The sequence below is a fragment of the Oryctolagus cuniculus genome, chromosome 18 (assembly GCF_051225735.1).
Source record: "Oryctolagus cuniculus isolate XC-2025 breed Fujian yellow rabbit chromosome 18, ASM5122573v1, whole genome shotgun sequence".
In the NCBI taxonomy this organism is placed as follows: Eukaryota; Metazoa; Chordata; class Mammalia; order Lagomorpha; family Leporidae; genus Oryctolagus; species Oryctolagus cuniculus.
In genome coordinates, this window is record NC_142884.1 from 24,421,968 (window position 1) to 24,442,902 (window position 20,935).

Here is a 20,935-nt window from a genome sequence, read left to right on the forward strand (position 1 = left end):
TGCTTTTTGACAACAGTGGCAAAGAAACTATTTGTCAGACCCGTGGCCACACACCACGTACCTGAGGCCCATAAATCTTCTCAAGCAAAGATCCTACCTGACACAGGATGCGGCTGGAGCTGCAGCTTGGTGGAGTTTGTGACAGCCTCGCAGGACTCACCTGCCTGCTGTAGGGACCAGACGGGTGAACTGTGGGCAGACTGGATAGTGATGACTTTCCCCATGTCCTTTAGGTCCTTGACAGTCGCATGTAGCTCTGCCGTGCTCAGCGCCTCTGAGTGCCTCTCCCCTCGGGGAGGCTTCTGTCGGCATCCTCTATGTTGACAGCTTAATTCCCTGGTCAAGACAGAGAGTACCTGGGGGCTGGCATTGTGGCGCAGTGGGGTAACTGCCACCGGTGATGCCAGTGTTCCATAGCGGAGTGCTGGTTCAAGTCCCAGCTGCTCCACTTCCCATCCAGCTCTCTGCTAGTGTGCGTGGGACAGGCACCGCCCCTGCCATCTACACGGGAGACCTGGATGGAGTCCCTGGTGCCTGGCTTCAGCCTGGCCCAGCTGCAGCTCTTTGGGCCATTTGGGGAGTGAACTAGCAGATTGAAGATTCTCTCTCTCTCTCTCTCTCTCTCTCTCTCTGACAGTCTGCCTTTCAAATAAAAAAGACAGGCTTTTTGGCAGCTGTCACATACTTTTATTCTGATTACACACCCAGGGACTAGGGAGAAGTGATCACCAGGCGGGAGTCTGTGAACCTTGTGTGGTCCAGATTTGGGCCATGTTGTGCCTGGTCCCCAATATGCCCTTGCTCTGCCAGTGGTTCTGCATCAGGTTCCCAGGGCCCAAGTTCACAGACGTAGATGCCAACCTGGACAGAAGTCCAGAAATGTGTGGGTGTTCCCTTTCCACTATCCAAATAAATGGCTGTTGGACGCTTGGGGGAAGGCCCGGGGGATACTGCTTGTGCGCCTGCCGTGATGGCCTGGGAGCCATCCCCCCGGGGGCACTCTGCTTCTGTCACTGAGTTCTGGATCTGAAACCTAGGCAAGGGGTTGTGCCTTTGTGTTGGGACAGCTGTCCTCTACCTCCTGCTCAGCCCTCCTTGATTTCTTGCAGCTGTGTGGCTTGGTCAGCACCCTAGCTGGTGGCCCGTCTGCCTTGTCTGGGGGGTGCCCAGTTCTGCTAACCATCTCCATAGCTCTGTGCGGGTCAGCCCATCGGAGAAGTATGAGCCTGTTGCTTATGGTGGTTAAGCACCAGTATGTGCTTTCGGGTTTTATTTATTTATTTATTTTCCACTGTTGATGACACATAGTAATGGTACCGATTTATGGGGAACAGCATGGCATCCCCACCCATGCACCCAACACCGCGAGTTTCTGTTGTCTCAGGACCCCGTCTTCCCTTACCCGTATCAGGGAGTCCAGGTCTGCGATGCCATCTCTGACCCTCAGCCCTGCACGGCAGAGGAGACGCCGCTGAGCCCCTCTCCCTGGGGCAGACTGATGGCTTTAGAAGCAGGGCCCTGTGCCTGCTCGTGTGGTGTGTCCGCTGCAGCGCCACCAGCAGCCTGCGCCTTTGCCTCTCCTACCCCGCCGTCGGCCTCAGCGACCCTCTCGTTTCCGCGTCCTCTATTTCAAGTGCTCGCCTTCTCCAGGTCATCCTGGCAGTGCGTCTGCCTCCAGCGCGGGGTCCTCACTCTGTCGCTAAATCCCGGGGCCCAAGAGAATGCTCCTCTGTCAGCGATGCCTCCTTATCCCGCTTCTCCCATCATCGGCTCTGAGCACCCTCAGAGTCAAGTTCATTTTTTAAAAAATACTTATCTTGGCCAGCGCCGTGGCTCACTTGGCTAATCCTCCTCCTTGCGGCGCCGGCACCTCGGGTTCTAGTCCCCATCGGGGTGCCGGATTCTGTCCTGGTTGCTCCTCTTCCAGTCTAGCTCTCTGCTGTGGCCCGGGAGGGCAGTGGAGGATGGACCAAGTGCTTGGGCCCTGCACCCCATGGGAGACCAGGAGAAGCACCTGGCTCCTGGCTTCAGATCAGCGCAGCACACCGGCCATAGCGGCCATTTGGGGGGTGAACCAACAGAAGGAAGACTTTCTCTCTGTCTCTCTCTCTCTCACACTATCTAACTCTGCCTGTCAAAAAAATTAAGTTGCTTAATTTAAAAAAGATACTTATCTATTCATTTGAAGGGCAGAATGAGAGAGAGAGAGAGATTCCATTTTTCTGGTTCACTCCCCAAATGATTGCAACACTATACTTCCTGCTGCCAGCCAAAGACAGGGGCCAGAACTCCATCTGGCTCTCCCATGTGGGTGGCAGGGACGAACACTTGGGCCATCCACCTGCTGCCTTCCCAGGCGCAGTAGCAAGGAGCTGGGTCAGCATCCTGGACTCTAACCAGCGCTCTAATCTGGGATGCCATTGTCACAAGCAGAGCTTAACCCTCTGACCAACGCCAGCCCCCAGCATCAAGTTCCGTGTGTGGTCTCCTGGCTCCTGCCTGCCCGCGTTTTCTGGGTCCTTCGCCTCCCTCAGGGCATCTCGCCTCTCCTCCCTTAGCAAATCCAGCTGGGTTATGCTGGGGGCGATGGCCGGATGGGGACAGGTCCTGGGCGGGTGGGGGAGGGGGGGGATGTGTTCTCCTGCAGGCCTCTGTGATGGCTTTCATGAAAGGACCACCAGCCTGTATTGTGGGGGGTGGGACACTTCTGCAGCCCAGGGGGCCCAGGGAGCTGTGCAAATCCAAGGCCTGCACGTGCATCAATCCCAGTGCCCCCAGCCTGTATCACAGAGGGCAGCATGCTGCTGTAGCCCGGGGGGCCCAGGGAGCCGTGCAAAACCAAGGCTTACACGGGCATCCATCCCGATGCCCTCATCCCATTCCCCAGGTCCCGTTCCTTCTCCACCAAGTGCCTGATGTTGCCAAGAACACATCTGAAGTACCGCTACTCCTGTCGTTAAATCCTGGGACCTGCTTCTTGCTGTAGAAGATAAGAGTCTTTTATTGCCAGCAATTCCATCGTCCTCATATTTCACAACCTTCAGCCACATTTTTGTCCACCCCAGAGCCTTCTCTTCCACTTGGATGCGACCCAACTTCACCACTAGTAAACATTTTGAACAGTTACATTGCTGCCTCTTGCCAAGGGCTGTCTGCATCCCACCTACCCCTGGCTCTGGGGTCCTCCTTGCTGGCCGGTTGGCAGGTGGTTCATGTTAGTGTCTGTCCCTCGGTAGACTCAGGAAGTGCAGGAAGAGGAGGACTTGCCCTTGGGTTGACACCTGCTGGGGAGGGAGGAAAGCAAGACCAGGTAGCAAGAACCGTGGAGAGAGAAGTCGGGCTGTGACTGAGCCAGGCAGCTGGGGTGGCCCTGCCTGCTTGTCCCGAATTGATGCAAGGGAACTTGTCCTTCAAACCCCACATCCGCCAGTCGTGCTTGCCTGGTCTTACCTGATCCTGGTCACCTCTGGCTCCCAGCCCTCCCCCCCACCTCCCCTGCTCCTGCACCCCCATCCCGCATGGGACAAGGAGAGCCTGAGTCTTCCCTTATGGGGTGGGGGAGGGGGAGGGAACAGATTTTCCAAGTTGCTTTGCTTACTCCGGGATCGCTGAAAAAGCAGCTGTAGCTGGCGTTACTGAATTCGCTTCCTTTTTCAGTTTCATTGAAGCCTTTTCCTTCCAAGGGTTGACATTTGGTTTCTGAGATACAAGCAAAGATCCCTGCAAAACGAAAACAGTATTTTTTTTAACATAGCACTTTAGAGCTCTAAAATATGTTCACACGATTTCCTATCAGTTTAATTGAGGCACAATGTATAAATAAGCAAACACACTCACTGTGAATGACTTTTGACAAATGTATACACAACATTTCCTTCATTCTGGAACATTCCCTCGTGCCCCAGCCCACTCAACCCCTCACCACCACCAACGCCCCCAGGCAGCCGCTGATCTTATTCCATCACCGGAGATCAGTTTTGCCTGTTCTAGAGTTTCGTAGACATTAGGTCGCATGGTGTGTCTTCCTTCACATCTGCCTTATTTTGCTCAGCCTAATGTCTGTACGATCCGTGCGTCTTTGTTACACATATTGAGTAGCTTGCTTCCTCTGATGGACAAGTAGTATAGAGGCCGCCACTCATTTAGCCATTCGCAGCGTACCTGGACACAGGCAGGCAACGTGACCTGTGCACGGTGGAGCAGCCAGGCGGCAGATGGGCGCTGTGACCCAGGAACGCCAACCTCACGCCAGCAGCACGTAGGAAACAGTGACCTGGCCAAATCACTAGTACATCTTCTCATTTCTCCCAAGGTGTTTATTTCTCTGTAAGATGCGCTAAGCATTTTCTTTGGCTGCTAGTCGAGTTAGCATCCTGCCAAGCAGTATTAATTCAGGGTAATAGTAATGGAGGGGCAGGCCCTCAGAGCAATCCGTTTTGGCACATGCATGTCAAACGGACTATATACCATGACATCAGACATTTGGAGAAAATTGCTTTTCCTCCCTGAATGCCAAGTCACAAATAATTTCAGGTTGGGAAGAGCTCGGGCGAGCACGTGTCTGGCGCTGGAGAATGCTCTTACGGACCGTGAGCCCTAGCATCCCAAATGTGGGGTGTCACTTCCAGTCTGGTCCCTGCTGTGACTTACTGGAGTAGGACGCCACCTGGACGCACGCAGCAGGTGGATGTGCCCATCCCCCACCACTAAGAGCCCACAGCTGTACCTTTAACCAGGGCTGTGACCCCCGCTGACAGCAGTCTTCTGTCCTGGGAGGCCTCAGTTTCCCCCCCTGCAGGTGGCCTGCAGGCATTCTTGTGCTGGTGAACCCCATTCTCTGGAGAGGAAGAGAATAAAGCCATGGTTTGTAGCATTTGTCACCTCTGTGCTGTCGTACTCCCCCTGGGTCTGATTCCATGCTACCACGTAAAAATAAACAAGGTGCTTAGGGGTGTAAACGTATGCAGGAATGGGCAGGGCGGGTTAGGCCCACACCACAGGACATGGGTACCTGGGTTCGTTCCTGGCTCTGCTCCGGACACCTGTTTCCTCCAGTGCACACCTGGGAGGCAGCAGTGATGGGTCAGGTGCTTGGGCTCCTGCCATCTACGTGGGAGACATGGAGTGAGTCCCTGGCTCTCAGCCCCAGGTCATCCTGGCAACTGTAGCCATCTAGGGAGTGAACCAGCACATGGGAGCGCTCTTTGGGTCTTCTCTCTCTTTCTCTCTCCTCTCTCTCTCTCTCTCTCTCTCTTACCCCTGAATTTTTTCCTCAAAAACTGAGATGGGAAGGGAATAATGACCACAGAATTCTGGGGAGTGGTCCCCAGCAGAGCAGGCAGCAAATGCTGTTGCAGAAAATGGAACAAAATGGAGAAGATCAAAAGGCGATAATCAACTCGGCCCCAAAGCTGTCCTAGCAGATGTCAGGCACCGAGGTGCAGGGGACCCAGGCCCACCCACCACACCCCTGCCCAGCCCGGAGGCTGCTGCTGCTGCTGCTCCCGCCCTCGGCCTGCATAGCCCAGCGCCATGATGGGGGAGCGTGGAGCCGCCCTCCTGCTGTTCGCTAACTGATGACCATTTTTCTCCAATTAAACTGAAATTGAAGGATCCTTAGACTAGACATCCAAGTAAAATAATTAGTGCTTAAAATGTTAATTGTGCTCAGATGTGCGTTTGCTGGCAGAGGCAGCAGGGAAGCCCGCGTGCGTGGAGGTGACTTCCTGCCCTGCACCCCGCACCCCGCACCTGGCAGACTGGCCTCCCCAGGGGCCCCAGCCGGGGCCACCGAGGCCAAGACCCTGTGCCCATTCCAAGCGTCCTGGTGTAGAGGGGAGAGCGAGGCCTTCCACGACCCCCTCGTGCCCCAAGTCTCACCCACCCCTTCCACCCGACCAGCACTTTGTGCCCCTGCACCGACAGCAGAGTCCACGCACAGAACTAGAGTGCAGAGTCAGGTCCTGTCTAGACCCCAGGCTCCACCCCTGCCCCGGCCAGCAGTGTGGACGAGGGTGAGGCAGGGAGGGGCCCCGACCTTTGCTTTCTCCAGCCTGTGGATAAAAGCTGGTCCCCAAAGAAGGACACTGTGTCAGAGGCACCTGCCTGGCCCTCTGTGCCCATTGGCTCTGCCTCCCGCTTGCTCGGGGCGTGGAGTGAGAGGAAGGGAGGTGGGGGCCGCCCCTCCCAACCCCAGCCCTACCACCTGCCCTGGGACCTGTGAGGAGGCATCCACTCCCTCTCCCCCGCCCCTGGCTTCTCCCGCTTTGCCCACGTGGGAGCCCAGGTTCCTTCTCTACGGAGATGACACGTCTAAGAGGCTTAGTCCTGTTTATGCTATGCGTCCCGAGGAAATCCACTTAGCTATTCCGTGTTCCCTGATCCACCACATAATAAGATTCCTTTATCTCTTGTTGTCATGGGAAGTATATTCTAGCTGATTAATATTAATGTGTTGGCCGATTAATATTAATATCTGAGCCGATTCCTACTTCACAAGGCACGGGTGTGGACCAGAGCTGTGGAGCGCAGACAGCTGCGGGGTGTCGGCGGCTGCCGGGGGCAGGAGGAGCGGTGAGCCCGACCCCTCCCGCCGCCCCTCGTCACGGACACCCCGTCGTTGGCCAGGTCTTGTCAGGGCTGCCGTGCGAGTGTCTGGACTCTGACTGTGGCAATTAAGATCCCTGCCATCCAAGGCAGCGCATTTCATCGTTTAAATAGCATTTTACATTCTCCTAACGTGTTTCTCCAGTAACTTTGTTAACTTAGGTGATAAAAGGTTATTTTTGCGTCTGAAGTTGGATGCGTTACCGTTATTTCTTATCTGCCCGGAATTACAAAGACTTCGTCTCATTATCCGCCAGGCTTTAGGAAACAAACAACGGGCTTTCTGCCCTTGTTTTAATCACAGATGGACAGAAGCTTTGTCTTCTGACACCGACGTCTCTCGTGGTGAGCAGAGGGCTCCAGGGGCTCGGTGGGGGGTCTGTGACTTCCTTTGATTGGGAGCTTCTGTGGTCACTGTCACATGAGCATTGGAGGAGCCAGAGGGAGGGAGGGAGCCAAGCTCCCTGTCGCCCTGGCCCGCTGGAGCCTGCCTGTGGCTGTGGAGCGTCCCTGGCTCCAGCAACCCCTGCTGTCCAGCCCCAGCCCTTGCGGGGCTCCATCTCAGATACTTTGGTCTGGACTTCAAATGGCATCCACCCACAAACACACCACCACCCAGGTACACACCACCGCCCAGGTACACACCATCTACTCACATACACACCATCCACCTGTATACACACCACCCACCCATGTACATGCCACCCACCCACATACACACCATCCACCCACGAACACACCATCTACTCACATACACATCATCCACCTGTATACACACCATCCACCCACATACACACCACCGCCCAGGTATACACCATCTACTCACATATACATCATCCACCTGTATACACACCACCCACCCACGTATACACCATCCACCCACATACACACCCCACCCACCCACATACACACCATCCACCCATGTACACACCATCCACCCACATACACACCATCCACCCACATACACACACCACCTGCCCACGTACACACCATCCACCCACGTACACACTATCCCCCCACACATACACTATCCACGTACACACCACCCACCCACCCACATCCACGCTATCCATCTGTGTAACATCCACCTCCATCCATCAACATCCATCCACCTGCTACACACCATCCACACAACACTGGCATGCCGTCACACACCAACACATCATCCACATGCCACCTACATGCCACCCACATGCTATACACACGCCATCCACACTCCACATAGCATCCACACACCAACCACATGCCATCCACTCACTGTCTCCCATGTATGGTCTCCCATATGCTGCCTGCTGTCAACGTGCTACCCACTTACACCCACCTGACGTGGAAGACACCATTTGTGCAGCACAAGAGCCCCTCCCCCACCCACACCTCCCTGATAAATGTGCCAGGAGCAGGGCAGATCTAACAATGGAGCTGTGTCCCCCAGCACCCAGCGTCCCAGCCACCGTGGACCGTGACCTCTGATGGACAGACCGCTTCATCCCCAAGCCCGGGGCTCTGCCAGGAACACAGCCCTCTGCCCCCAGCAGGAGGCCCCTCTGTGTTCCCCCAGGGTGAGGAGACCTTGCCCTGAAACTTGACCCCAGTCCTCTCCCTCCTTCCCCCTGCTTTAGTGTGGGGGACAGGACTCATTCTATCAACAAGGAGACTCCTGCTCTCACAGGCGCACTGTCCTACTACTGTGAGAGAGGAGCTCTGGCCACCTCCCTGGCTCTGTGGCAGCTCCCTGAGTGTCACCTGCCCTACGTGCCATCCCCAGCCTCTCCCCTGTCTCTTGGGGACAGCTGGTCCCAGGGGTAGGGCATTGGGGTGGCAGCGTCTCCTTACAGAAGACTATCCAAGGACACGGGTGGAAAAGCCGGGCTTCCGGTTTCTACCCGACGCCAGGCTGGGCTCTGTCCAAATCCAATGTGAACCCTGAGGCTGAGTTCAGTTCCCTTGAGCCCTTTCCCTGCAGAGCAGGTCTGGGTGGAAAGGGCCTGAGGGAGGCCAGCCCAGGGAGCACCCGTCTGCAGCCTGAGCCTCATCCTTCCAAGGAGCTCAGCCCTGCAGAGCCGCCCTAGCCTGGATCCTCCCTGCGTCTCTCGCTTGGGGCTGCAGCATGGCAGAGTGGCTGGAAGCTGGAAATGACATTGTGAAGACACCACCACCTTGGTGCGCAGAAGGGTGCCTTCCTGTAGACTTCCTGCTCCTCCAGGACCCCAGCAGAGTCTCACAGATGCAGCAAGCATCCACAGGCTTCTGTCGCCCCCATTGAAGCTCTCCACTGCCCGCTGGCACCTGCACACCTGCCTCTGAAACCCACAGGTGCCACTGCACAGCAGCCCCGAGTGCCCCCTGTCAACTCCCAGACAAGCAGAAAACACGCCTGTGGCCGCTGTGTGCGTCTGCGGCGTGATGTATTGCCATCATCCCAATATTTTGTTTGCAGCTGTAGACCTCTGGACATAAATCAGATCATTAGGAGTGACGTTTAATCCTGCAGAAGATGCTGTGGTGCACTGAGCAGTTTGCACCCAACCAGCGAAATCATTAATTCCGGAGAAGACACCCCTCCCCCCCCTCCACACACACACACACACACACACACACACACACACACACACACGGCTCCTTGTCGCCACCACACACAGGCGTGGGAGGTCTTTGTTTCCTGGAATAGCACATTTCATGACCACAGGGAACTGCCCCAACCACACACCGGGTGATCCGGGCTGGATTCTGAAATCCACTGGCAGTGCGGGCAGCTGGGAGGGGCCGCCTCTGCACCTGTGCCAGCCGCGCCGCTGGGACTTCAAAGGAAGCAGGAAAACAGCTCAGAGCAGCTTCCTCAGCTCCCCTCTCCCGGTGACCCCAGCCCGGCTGAGCAGCCATCACTCGGGGAGTGGATTCCATTTGCAAAGCCAGCCACACCTGATGCTCAGGCAGAGGCGGGAAGAAACCTGCCCAGCCTCGGAAGGAGAGGTGAGGGGTCTCAGACAGCGTCTTCCGGGCACCTGGCAGGTCCCCCCATTTCACCCCAGGCAAACCCTGGCATCAGATTCCTTGCACAGGGTACCTCTCATAGATGGAACGGACACCCCCAAAATGCTAGAAAGGACAGAAGACTGGGTGGGGGGCGTGGCTTCCCCCAAGGGCTCTCCTTAGAAGACTTGTCCTGGACCAGGACAGGGTGATTGTGAGAATCCCTGACCACAGTGTTTGGCTGTGCTCGGCGTCCTTGTGCTCAGAGCTGGAGAGGGCGGTGCCGTGCCGACACGCTATCGGCGGGGCGTGTGCCAGGCTGTCCCCAGAACCGGGGGTGTTATGGCCTCTGCCTTCACTCCAACTCTGAGAGCGCCTGCCTGCACGCGTCATGCAAGCCTGTGGCTCTGTGTCCAGCCTCACCTCCCCCATGGCCTCCCTCCATGTGGACAGTCCCGGCAGGGCGTTACAGGGGTGGGGGTGCCGACGTTTCCCTCCCAGTCACCCACCGAGCCCTGACTCTCCACACCCACCGTCCCTCCTGTGTGCTGTTTCTGCAAAATCTTGCCTCCCCTCCTCTCCTGCCCTCCCCCCTTCATTCAGGCCTCACTGCTAGTGCCTTACCCACATCAGAAGTCAGAATTCTAATCCGGCTTCCAGCCTCCTGTGGGGCTCCCCAGATGCCTCCAGGAAAACGCGTGGACTCTTGGGGACACACTCAGGCCATATCCAGATCTTCAGGCTAGAGGCTTTCTGAGCTGCCCTCCTTGCCCCTGGCTTCGGCTGGGTCCAACTCCAAGTTCAAGGCCCTGCCCTGGCAGAGTCCCATCTCTTCCCCAGTGTAGACTTCAACCCCAGACCCTTGGCAGAGAACAGCTGGGCTGACCGCCAGGGCTTCCCTCCCTCAGGGCCTGGTCCTTGCCATGAGTTGCTGGAGGCTGTGTTCTGTTTGGGGGCCCACAGGGTGACCCCCAAAATCCAGCTGCCCATGAATGTGTCCTGAGATGCTGGTGACAAGAGGGGCCTGGACCTGCAGCTGCCCATCCATGCTTGAGCCGGGGTGGGGAGACCAGGGCTGCCCCCGAGGGCACAGCCATCTGTGGGCTCTGCCAAGATCGGGGCACCCGTCCCCGTGCCCCTGGGCGGCCCCTCTCAGCTGCGCCTGCAGGGGCCTCCTTCTCCCAGGGGGGTCTGGAGTGCCTCCTTCAGAACAGAGCCGCGTGCAGCGGGGATGTTTCAAAGAAGCAGCGACTGAGACGGATTTGCCTTTGCGGCTCTTCAGGGTATCACAGGCAGCAGCTGCGACAGCTCTGACAGCCACAGGCCAGCTCAGTAATTGACGCTGCAGCCGCAACGACACATCCTGAGGCCGGCTAGAGCTGGCCCGATCATTATCTTGCAGTCCGGCCACTTCGGTAATGAGGCCGCCCCACCGGCTGCCTCTGGTGGCCTGAGTCGTTCCGGCGAAGAAAGGCCTGCTGCCTCTGGCTGGCCCTGCAGCACCCATCACAGGCCTGGGCTGCTGGGTGGCCCTGAGACAGCAGGCCCCCCAGGGAGCCCCCTCCGCCCGAGGCTCCGGCACGACTTGTCTGTTTTTATTTCCTGGTGAGCCCCAGGTCGGCAGATGCACCCTTTTTCAGGCCAGATGAGACGTCACCTTGCAGGGCGGGCTGGAGAGTGGTCCCAGAGGCACCATCCCCCACACAGGACCCCTCCCTCGCCCTCTGACCCTCCAGACAGGGCGCTGTGCCTCTTGGAGGCCCCCAACCAAGGGAGGCCCCTGCCTCCAGTCTGCAGTCCCTCTGAGAAGTGTGGGTCCCATGTGCTCCCAAGCCTGTGTCACAGGTGGCCGCCACACACACACACACACACACACACAGCTTCCCATCCCTATGCTCCAGCTGCCCTGTGCTGCCCTGGAGACCCATAGGCATCTCACACACCACAGATCTGCGCCACCACCACCGCCCGCCCGCCCACCCTGCAGAAAGGGCACTAGAGCTGGCTGCTGGTAGCTCAGACTGGAAGCCACCGTCTCCCTGAGCCCACCCCCCACCGCCAGTCCCCAGGTCCTGCTCAGGCTGTAGCAAGATGAGAGCTGGTTTGTAGTCCCTCCCCACCTCCTCCAGTAGCTTGAAACCTGCCCCATGGGAACATTCACCCCACGGAGGTCAGTCCACACCAGCCAGCCAGCGGCCAGGGAGCCTGCTGTTGAACACCGCGCTGATTATTCCCCCTGAGATTGGCATGGCTTCTTCCCGTTTGGCTCCTTGTCACCTGGGGCCAGGCCTTGGGCAGCTCCAGCCTGGACACGGGCACCACCCCCTGAGCAGGCTTTCTGCTCTACCTTGGTCCTTACATTCAGAATAACTCCTCTACAGGTAACAGCTCGAGGCTCCCAGGTGCCGTGGGAGGTGAGGCCGAGAGCCCGGGCCAGGATCCGAAGGCCCCCTGCCCACCACCACCACAGTTCTCCTGCCTGTCTGTGAGCCTCCCCGGGTGCAAAGCTTCCGTGCTCACAGCCCTCGGGAGCCAATGGATCGTCCCCACCCCCAGGAGGCATGACCCGGTGCCCGGGCTTGTAGACCTGCCCCCAGGAGGCATGACCCGGTGCCCGGACTTGTAGACCTGCCTGCTGCGTTTCCTATTGGTGCCAGCACACGTGGGACTGGTGGTTGGCACCGCCCTTGCTAGCTGAACTCTAAACTCCACGAGGGCAGGTGCTCTACTGTCCCATCCACGGCTCAGACCCTGTCACTGGTGCCTAAGATACAGCCTTGGTGGAGTGGATCTCATGACGGTTCTGTCGTGGTGGGCGCCGGCGTGGGGGGTCTGCTGGGGGCCAGCACAGTGCACAGGAGACAGAGGCAGGGGGTGCCAGGGCCACGTGCCATTGCCAGCTGATAGCACCAAGTTCATTCTTGCTCGTCCTTGCCTCCATCACCAGCTCCTGTCTCTCTTTCCAGACTCTGTGTGTTGAATGAATATATTGAGGGAGAGGAGGGGAGTGGTCTGCCCTAAGGCTTGTGGCTGTGCACACTCAGAGACCCCGCAGGGCTGTGAAAATGCACTCCCTACCTGGGCCACATTGTGTGACAGACATGTGTCCTCGCATGCACGCTGTGACAGATTGTGAGATGCACGGAGTCTGATCACAACACCACAGGTGCACGAGGCCTGTGTAGGGTACAGAGCGTGGGACGTGGGTGCTGACACCGCACACTGTAGGCGTCGCTGCTGGCTCTGACCAAGGGGGACTTGAAGCAGAAGCTGAGGGCCCCTCCCTTGTGGACAGGTGGGACGCTGGGGTGTGGGGGCTGGAGCACAACAGGACTCCCCAGCCCCCTCCGAGTAACGGGCAGATGGGCGTGTGCCAAGCGGGCAGGACAGCTGCTGGGATCGCAGGCCGGCTAACCGGCTGGCTGGTTGACTGACAGGCAGCTCCAAAGCCGGGCTCTCTGACAGCTCCCAGGGAATTCACAGCCCAGGCTGAGCTGACAGGGAGCTACCCAGGTGAATCGTGGATCGTAATCACAGAGGCGAAGGAACGGAATCGCAAAACAAAACAAGCCGCCGTCAGAGCCATCAGGTGCCCGTCCTCATCCAGATGGGAAGATTTTGCACTTTCCTCACCTGCAGGCGAGCCCCAGCGACAGCACAGCCACTGTCGAAGGAGCCGGGCTGGGAGGAACTGGCTGCTGCTGCGAGGGAACCCAGCATTCGGCAGGCTCGTGCTGCCTTGTCATGCCTTTTAAGATGCATATTTTCAGCCCATGTTACAGATAAGGAAACAGGTTCAGAGAGGTCAGGGAACTTGTCTCGGGACACACAGCAGGGCTGTGGCTTGTTCTTTTTGTTCTCTCTTGACATCCTGACCCCTTGATTAAAAGCAATGACTCAGGGGCTGGCGCTGTGGCTCAATAGGCTAATCCTCTACCTGCAGCACCAGCACACTGGGTTCTAGTCCCAGTCGGGGCGCCACATTCTGTCCCAGTTGCCCCTCTTTCAGGCCAGCTCTCTGCTGTGGCCCAGGAGTGCAGTGGAGGATGGCCCAAGTCGTTGGGCCCTGCACCCACATGGGAGACCAGGAGAAGCACCTGGCTCTTGGCTTCGGATCAGCGTGGTGCACCAGCCGTGGCGGCCATTGGAGGGTGAACCAACGGCAAAGGAAGACCTTTCTCTGTCTCTCTCTCTCTCTCTCACTATCCACTCTGCTTGTCAAAAAACAAAAAAACAAAACAAAACAATGACTCAGAGTGACTCCCCAGGCAAAGGGACAGGAAGTCCTTGCTCTGAGCCAAAGGGGGCTCCCTCTATAACAAGTCTGATATCCTTGGAGCAGCTGAAGGAGGTCCACCTACGGAGGCTGAGGCCATGTCTGTCCAGACTCCAGCCACCCCTCGAGGTCCACACTTTGGCCACAGAACCACCCAGAGCAGCTGGCAATTGTGTCCCTGGGGCCCCATTTGCGGGGGCCCCTGCTACACCTGTCCTGGGCAGCCAGGGTGGGCACGGCCACGACAGAGACCAGTCCCCAGGCTGAACCCCAGGCTGGGGCCCTAGCAGAGAATTTGAATTGAGTTTTCCTCTGAACACCACTGAAAATTTTTTTTGAGATTTTTTTAAAGATTTATTTATTTGATAGAGTTACACAGAGAGAGAAGGAGAGGCAGAGAGAGAGAGAGAGAGACGTCTTACATCCACTGGTTCACTCCCCAAATGGCTGCAATGGCTGGAGCTACACTGATCTGAAGCCAGGAGCCAGGACTTCTTCCGGGTCTCCCACATGGGTGCAGGGGCACAAGGACTTGGGCCATCTTCTACTGCTTTCCCAGGCCATACCAGAGAGCTGGATCGGAAGTAGAGCAGCCGGGACCCAAAACCAGTGCACATGTAGGATGCTGGCACTGCAGGTGGCGGCTTTACTTGCTACGCCACAGCGCCAGCCCAGGAGATTCATTTATTTAGAGACAGTTACAGGCGGAGAGGTCTTCCATATGCTGGTTCACTCCCCAGATGGCCACAACAGCTGGGACTGGGCTGATCTGAAGCCAGGAGCCTCTTCTGGGTCTCCCAGAAGTGCAGCGGCCCAAACACTTGGGCCATCTTGCATTGCTTTCCCAAGCCTTAGCAGAGAACTGGATCAGAAGTGGAGCAGCCAGGAGTCGAATCGGGGCCCACATGGGATGCCAGCACCGCAGGCATCAAGCCAGTGAGAATTTAAGGCCCTTCTGTGCTGTGTTCTCCAGCCAGTTTCTGGGCTGTCCTCTAACTGCTGAGAGCCTTGAAACTTTAGTTTTGCATCTCAGCTGCATCCATGAACAGTCTGCCCCTGATGGGCATAACTCCACAGCTGGCTGCTTTTCAGGACCCTGGACAGCTCCACGCGTGTGTTCAAGGAAGGGTGGCTTAGGGTACTGTCTCTGCTGCACCCCCCAAAGACCAGGTTTGCCACCAACAGTCCCTACTACCAGTGCCATGACCCTGACCTCCAAGTTCTCATACAAATGTATAATCTAGTTAAGAACCGTGGACTTGTTGAGTGACATAGTGACCTATGACACAGCCATGGGGCAGCTGGTCCTCCAGCCCTGGGGCAGCAGAGACCTCAGGAGGTCAGAACCCACACTGGTAGGAGAAGAGCCAGATGGAGGGGTATCCACTGCCTGTCTCTCGTCCCTGGAGTGGTCTCTGGCCCGGTGTGCTGCAGAGGCAACCATCTGTAGATGCTATAGGTCAAAGCCACCTGTTGGAAGTAGGGGTGAAAGCATTCTTCAAGCCCCTTGGGCTGGCACCTGCCACCCAGACTTGGCCCTTGCCAGGCTGTGGGGCTGGGCCAGGGAACTCTGGCTGGGAGTTGTTGGGCTCCTGCCACAACCCCGGGTTCCACTTCCTTGGGGAGAAGCCCAACACCTGTCCCAGGCCAGCTCACAGTCTGGGCAGCATCAGCCTTGCCACAAGCATTTATTGAGCTCCTGATGTGTGCCAGGCTTTCTGCCAAATGGACACAGATGGACAGGGCACAGTCTCTCCCCACGCCAAAGACTGCAAGAACTAACTCAATCCTTCACCTCCGATCAGGACAGGGAAACTATCTCGTCACCTCCTCTCGGCCAGAACTCTCCAGAAGCCCCTTGAGATCGCATCCCCCCTTGGGCTGGGTTAGTTGTACTCCCCTGAGAAAAGTGATACTAAAGTCCCAACCCTGGGTGCCTGCAACTCGTGGGACCTCACAGGGTCTCTGCAGGTGCAATCAAGTGAAAATGTAGTCATGAGGATAGACTTCCAATATCACTGCTGTCTTTAAGTTTTTATTTATTTGAAAGGCAGAGAAGGGAGACAGAGATCTTCTATCCACTGGTTCACCCCTTAGACAAACAGGTGAGGCTGAAGCCAGGAGCCTGGAACCACTCCCATATAGGCGGCAGGGACCCAAGCGCTTGAGCCATGACCTGCTGCATCCTGACTGTGTCTTTTTCAGAAGAGGAGAGACCTACATGGGAGGGAAGACAGAGGCAGAAACTGAACGTAGGGTGCCACAGGCTGAGCAGCTGTGCAGGCAATTGTTGGAGATGGTCAGCTTTTCAACCTGTGGACCGTGAGGAGACAAGTCACCCTCCATCACCCAGCCAGTGGGAAGACTTCAAAGACCAAGTAACCCAAGAAAGAAGGAATTCTGCCTCCAGGCTGCCCAGCCGCATTGCCGCAGGAGGCGACCCCTTAAATCTGCACTTTCCCCCCTCCTTTTCCCCTCCCTTCCTTCCTTCCTTCCCCCGTCCCCATATATAACTCTGACTGGTTCTGGCTCCTGGGAGAGCACCTTGTTCGGAGCCCTTCTGTGTTTGCTGTGGCGTAGGACCTGGAAGTCCCCCCTTGCCTTCTCCCCTGAGTCTGGTGGGCAGTACACTTCCTGGCTGCCTCTTCTATGGCTGGCATCCCTGCCTCTGAGGCAGATACTTCCACAGCTCAGCACTGCTGCCCGAGGTCACAGGCACCAGGCACCAACCACTGACACCCAAGGTCTTTCTTGAGCCCACATCCAGTGCAGGAGCTGCTTCCTGCTGATTGGGAAATGGGACACAGACAGCCCGTGCAGTTCAGGGCATCTGCATTTGGTTCCACCTCCATGCAACTGCCAGGGGAATCCAGGGCAAGACGCAGGCTTGAACTCAGGATCCTGCATGAGTCGGGTCACAAAGCTGCAGTTGGGGCCTCATCTTCAGTGTCTGCTGTGTCTGGGCCAGCCTGAGCCACGGGAAGCAACTAGAACCCTCGCGGTCTCCAGGCCTGGTGGGCAGCATGAGTGGACACATACAAGGACTGCGGGTTGTAGGGCAGCCTGCCACAGAGGCTCAGCCACCAGACTTGAGATGTAGGAAACATCACTCAGGAAACAGCTCCATCAGGCAACTCCAGGAGATTCATGATCCACACAACAGACTCATGGCCTCTCCTGGCCCCATGCCCATTTCTCTGTTGCTTTGACTCCTAAGCCTGCATATGTGTGAAGCCCCCTCCCTAGCTCTCTGCCCCAGACCTGGGCCACCTGACTTGATTATTAAGAACCCAATCTCACACTTGCTCATCAGCTGTTGCCACTCCTTCACAGGTAAGCAGGAAGCTTTTCAGCCAAATGCCTAGAAGAAAGCTCGGCCACTGTAGAGTTCACAGCGTGGAGTGCATCTGGCAGCCCCATAACTCACGCCTCGTTTATTCTCACCGACGCACACTCTTGCCGTACTGCGTGTGTTTCAGCCACTCTGCGATGTCACCTGTCCAGAAAGAGAAAGTGGTTGTTTATTTCTTACTGTGCAGGGAGACGGAGTTTGTGTACATATTTCAGCAGTATGTTCAGGGAGAGATAACTTGAAGAGAGCAAGTGCACGTTGGGGGCAGGCGGAGTCATGGCTTACGTCACTCAACAAGTCCACGGTTCTTACCTAGATTATACATTTGTATGAGAACTTGGAGGTCGGGGTCACGGCACTGGTAGTAGGGAGTGTTGGTGGCAAACCTGGTGTTTAGGGGGTGCAGCAGAGGCAGCACCCTAAGCCACCCTTCCTTGGGCACGCCGTGGAGCTGTCCAGGGTCCTGAAAAGCAGCCCGCTGTGGAGTGTCCTGACTCCGCCTCTCTGTACCCCAGCTTCTTGGCTTTGGCTTGCCTACAACTTAGAGTATTCTTGGCTGTAGCTGTTACCTGAGACACACATGGGGAAGCAGAGTTCTCCAAGGAAAAAGGGAGAATATCAGGGTTTCGGTCACTGGGAGAGTCCTTTGCATCTCCTTTAATTTCTGCCATTATCCAAAGGCAGGCTTGTGAGGATAGGGTTAATCTGTGCCCCACAAGCCACCAGGAGCTTAAGGATCAAGACTACATTCTGTTCCTGGCTCTGTCGTGACACACAAGACAATTTTTATTTTCAAAGGCAACAATTGCAGCCAAGCTCGCTTGGTGAGGGAATGTGGCCAAGAGGTCAGGAGATTCACCCAGCCCCAGGCTTTGTCCAGTACAAACTTGCCCTCCAGCCCATGCTGAGGGCTCTAGCATGGCCAGCCTCGGAACCTCCCTTAGGCTCAGAGCCTGGAGGTCCAGGAGATAGCCCCTCCTAGCCAGTGTGGGCCAATGAAATGGGACAGAAACCACAGCTCAGCACCCTCCCAGGGTGCTGGTGGGAAGTCAGAGCCTCCGGGGACGCAGCCCCGATAAGGACATCCTTGTCAAGCTCGCCGACTGGCAGGGCGCCTTCTGGAAGTGGCTGCTCAGTCCCCTCTCGGCCAGATCTGGCATGACTCATTGGCTGCAGAGAAGGAGTATGAATAAGCGGCGTCACACCTTGACAAGCTGACAGCGGTGACAAGCAGAGTAAATTCCCGTGTCTGAGACTCCGAGGAGGAGAGGTGATTTAGCAGAGCCAGCTGCCGTCACCAGAAGAAAATAATTAAGGCGAGCCGGCGGTGCAGAGGAAAGCTGCATGGGCACAGCGGGGCCCTGCCGGTGAAGGGACCTGTCATCCTCACCGAACGAGCAAACCCCCACAGCTGGCGGAGAAAAACCAATTCAGGAAGCCGGCATGAGGAGGTGGGGGAGGCCGGCGAGGTGGGAGGGGGACACGGTGAGGGGCTTCTGTCTAGAAGGTTCCTCTGTCAGGCCAGGTACTCTCTACTCACCCCACACTCCAAGGATGCAGCCAGTTCTACACAGGGCTTCCCCTTGCCCCTGGAAGCATACACAACACACACACACACACACACACACACACACAGGTGCATAACCTGGGGTGCCCAGCAGCTGGAGGCACTCTGCCGCCGTTTGTCCCAGGGAAAGATGCACTGCTGTTTCCAGCCCACAGGGGTGGGCAGAAGAGACAACATTCCCAGGTTCTGCCTTCATTTCTGCTTCTCAGGACTTGGGGATGGTTCCAGCAAACTCAGGCTTTCCAGCCCCGAAGTGAGCTTTGTGCCCCCCCCGCCTTGCTGAGGAGTGGAAGGGACATTGGGCACAGCCTCAGTTGGCCAGTGTTGGGTCAGGCCCTGGCACAAGCTCAGTGTGTAAGGCCGGAATCCAGGAGGAATCCAGGAGCTCCACACCAGAGAAGACCAGGCTGGCCACTCGCCAGCTTGGCCCCAGCCACTGACCTCTCCTGAGTATACAGAGACAGCAGGGGAAGTGCCGAGCCCCCAGGACACCCCCCGGCCTCAGGTAGCAGCTGGGGGCCAGGTGTGGTCAGGCACAGTGCCCTACCTTGCCAGCTGGAAGTTCTAGCTCTCTGTTGTGTACAGAGTGGCTGGTTGGGGACTGTGGCTTTTGGCAAATTCTCAGCACAGAAATGTCCACCCACGTGCCGCACCAGTCAACTGAACCCCAGCTGCCTCAGGGGCCAAGCAACCCAGACTGCTGAGTAGCCTTCCCCAAGGACCTTCTGTCCTCCCAGACAGCACCCCCCAAACCAGACCAAACAGAGCCCAAGGGAGGACCCTCTCTGCTGTCCAAAGTTCACACCACCAGAGCTTGTTATCCTGGGTGACCCCGTCCAGCCCCAGGGAGAGGCGTCCACGTGGACAGAGGGAACATTCACAGAGCATGGCCAGTGAGGTGCTGATCATTGTCCATCTGCCCCAGGCCACTGGGAAGGGCTGGCTGGATTCTCCCTCTTTGGAGGGAGACCAGGGTGAGCCACGCACATCAGCTCATCCCGGGTGGGCCAGCTCAGGCAAGAATCAAGGCAAATGCCCGGGAGAGGGAGTTTCCTGAAGCCAGAAAGGAAGGTGTGTTTTCCATTGCCGGACCTGGTGTGGGAATGTGCTGTGTTCTGAATACGGAGAGTTCACACACACCACAGCCACAGCCTGGCTGACTCCAACACAGCTTTCAAAAGCGTTCTTTCCAGGGACTGACACCGTGGCATAGTGGTCTAAGCCTCCACCTGCAGCACCAGCATCCCATATGGGCACCAGTTCTAGTCCTGGCTGCTCCTCTTCCAAGCCAGCTCTCTGCTAATGGCCTGGGAAAGCAGTGGAAAATGGCCCAAGTGCTTGATCCCCTGTGCTCACATAGGAAGCCAGGAAGAAGCTCCTGGTTCCTGGCTTTAGATCAGCCATTGAGATCATTTGTGGAGTGAACCAGCAGATGGAAGATCCTTCTCTCTGTACCTCTCAGATAAATAAAAAAAATTTTTTTCAAAAAAAATGTTCTTTGCTTGTGACTCAATGACAGGGTAGGGTGCAGTGGGGTGGCCTCTAAGAGCCCTGGCTGCATCACGGGCCAGCAGTGTGGGTGTACCTGGGCAGGGGTGTGGATGCACCATGAGGCAGGGGTGTGGGCACACTTGGGCAGGTGCCTCTCCATTCCTAGGTCACTTTGGGATACATTTCAGCTGAGCCTCGGCTGAGATAGTCATGTCCAATGGGACTGAATGAGCAGCAGGTGGAGGGCTCTAGCACAGAGCCAAGCCCTCTCCCCCTGCTCCCAGACCCCCCCCCCCCACACCTTTTCCCAGGACCCACCAAGCTCACTCCAGGCTGGGCTGGCTGTCAGGAGCTCACCCCCGGAAGCCGCCACGGGCATCCTCCACTGCTAATTCCTCTTCCCTTTGCTTTTCAGGAGTCAAGTTCAACATGAGACTGCAGCAGCCCGGCCAGGTAAATTCAAGTGCAGTCAATCTCAGCGCAAGGCCCCGGGAAAGTGGGGGAGGGCAGGGACAGAATTTTGGAGCTCATCTTGCGCCCATTCTGGGGAAGAAAGACGCAGCCAGCCCTTTCCAGCAGCCCTGGCAGCCAAGCCCAGGCAGTTGCCTTGGACCCATGAACTTCTATTCTGTGTTAGGTGGCGCCCGCCAACAATAGGAGACCCTTGGGGCCC

The 20,935-nt window shown here is 57.0% G+C and overlaps 1 protein-coding gene and 1 long non-coding RNA gene across 3 annotated transcripts in view; one reads left to right on the forward strand and one right to left on the reverse strand.

Annotated features, from left to right (window-relative positions):
• Nucleotides 1–20,935, forward strand: part of CHST8 (carbohydrate sulfotransferase 8) — a 118,664-nt gene that overhangs the window by 95,968 nt on the left and 1,761 nt on the right. For both annotated transcript variants that reach the window (XM_051846727.3, XM_051846729.3), the window contains exon 3: nt 20,678–20,715. In XM_051846727.3, the coding sequence (XP_051702687.2) occupies nt 20,678–20,715 (38 nt within the window). The remainder of the gene's footprint in view (nt 1–20,677; nt 20,716–20,935) is intronic.
• LOC127491297 (uncharacterized) overlaps nt 15,868–20,935 on the reverse strand; it is a 32,529-nt gene continuing 27,461 nt past the window's right edge. Inside the window, exons 3-4 of the long non-coding RNA XR_011384230.2 lie at nt 17,153–17,348; nt 15,868–16,069 (exon numbers count right to left, since the gene is read on the reverse strand). This is a non-coding gene — a long non-coding RNA (uncharacterized LOC127491297). The remainder of the gene's footprint in view (nt 16,070–17,152; nt 17,349–20,935) is intronic.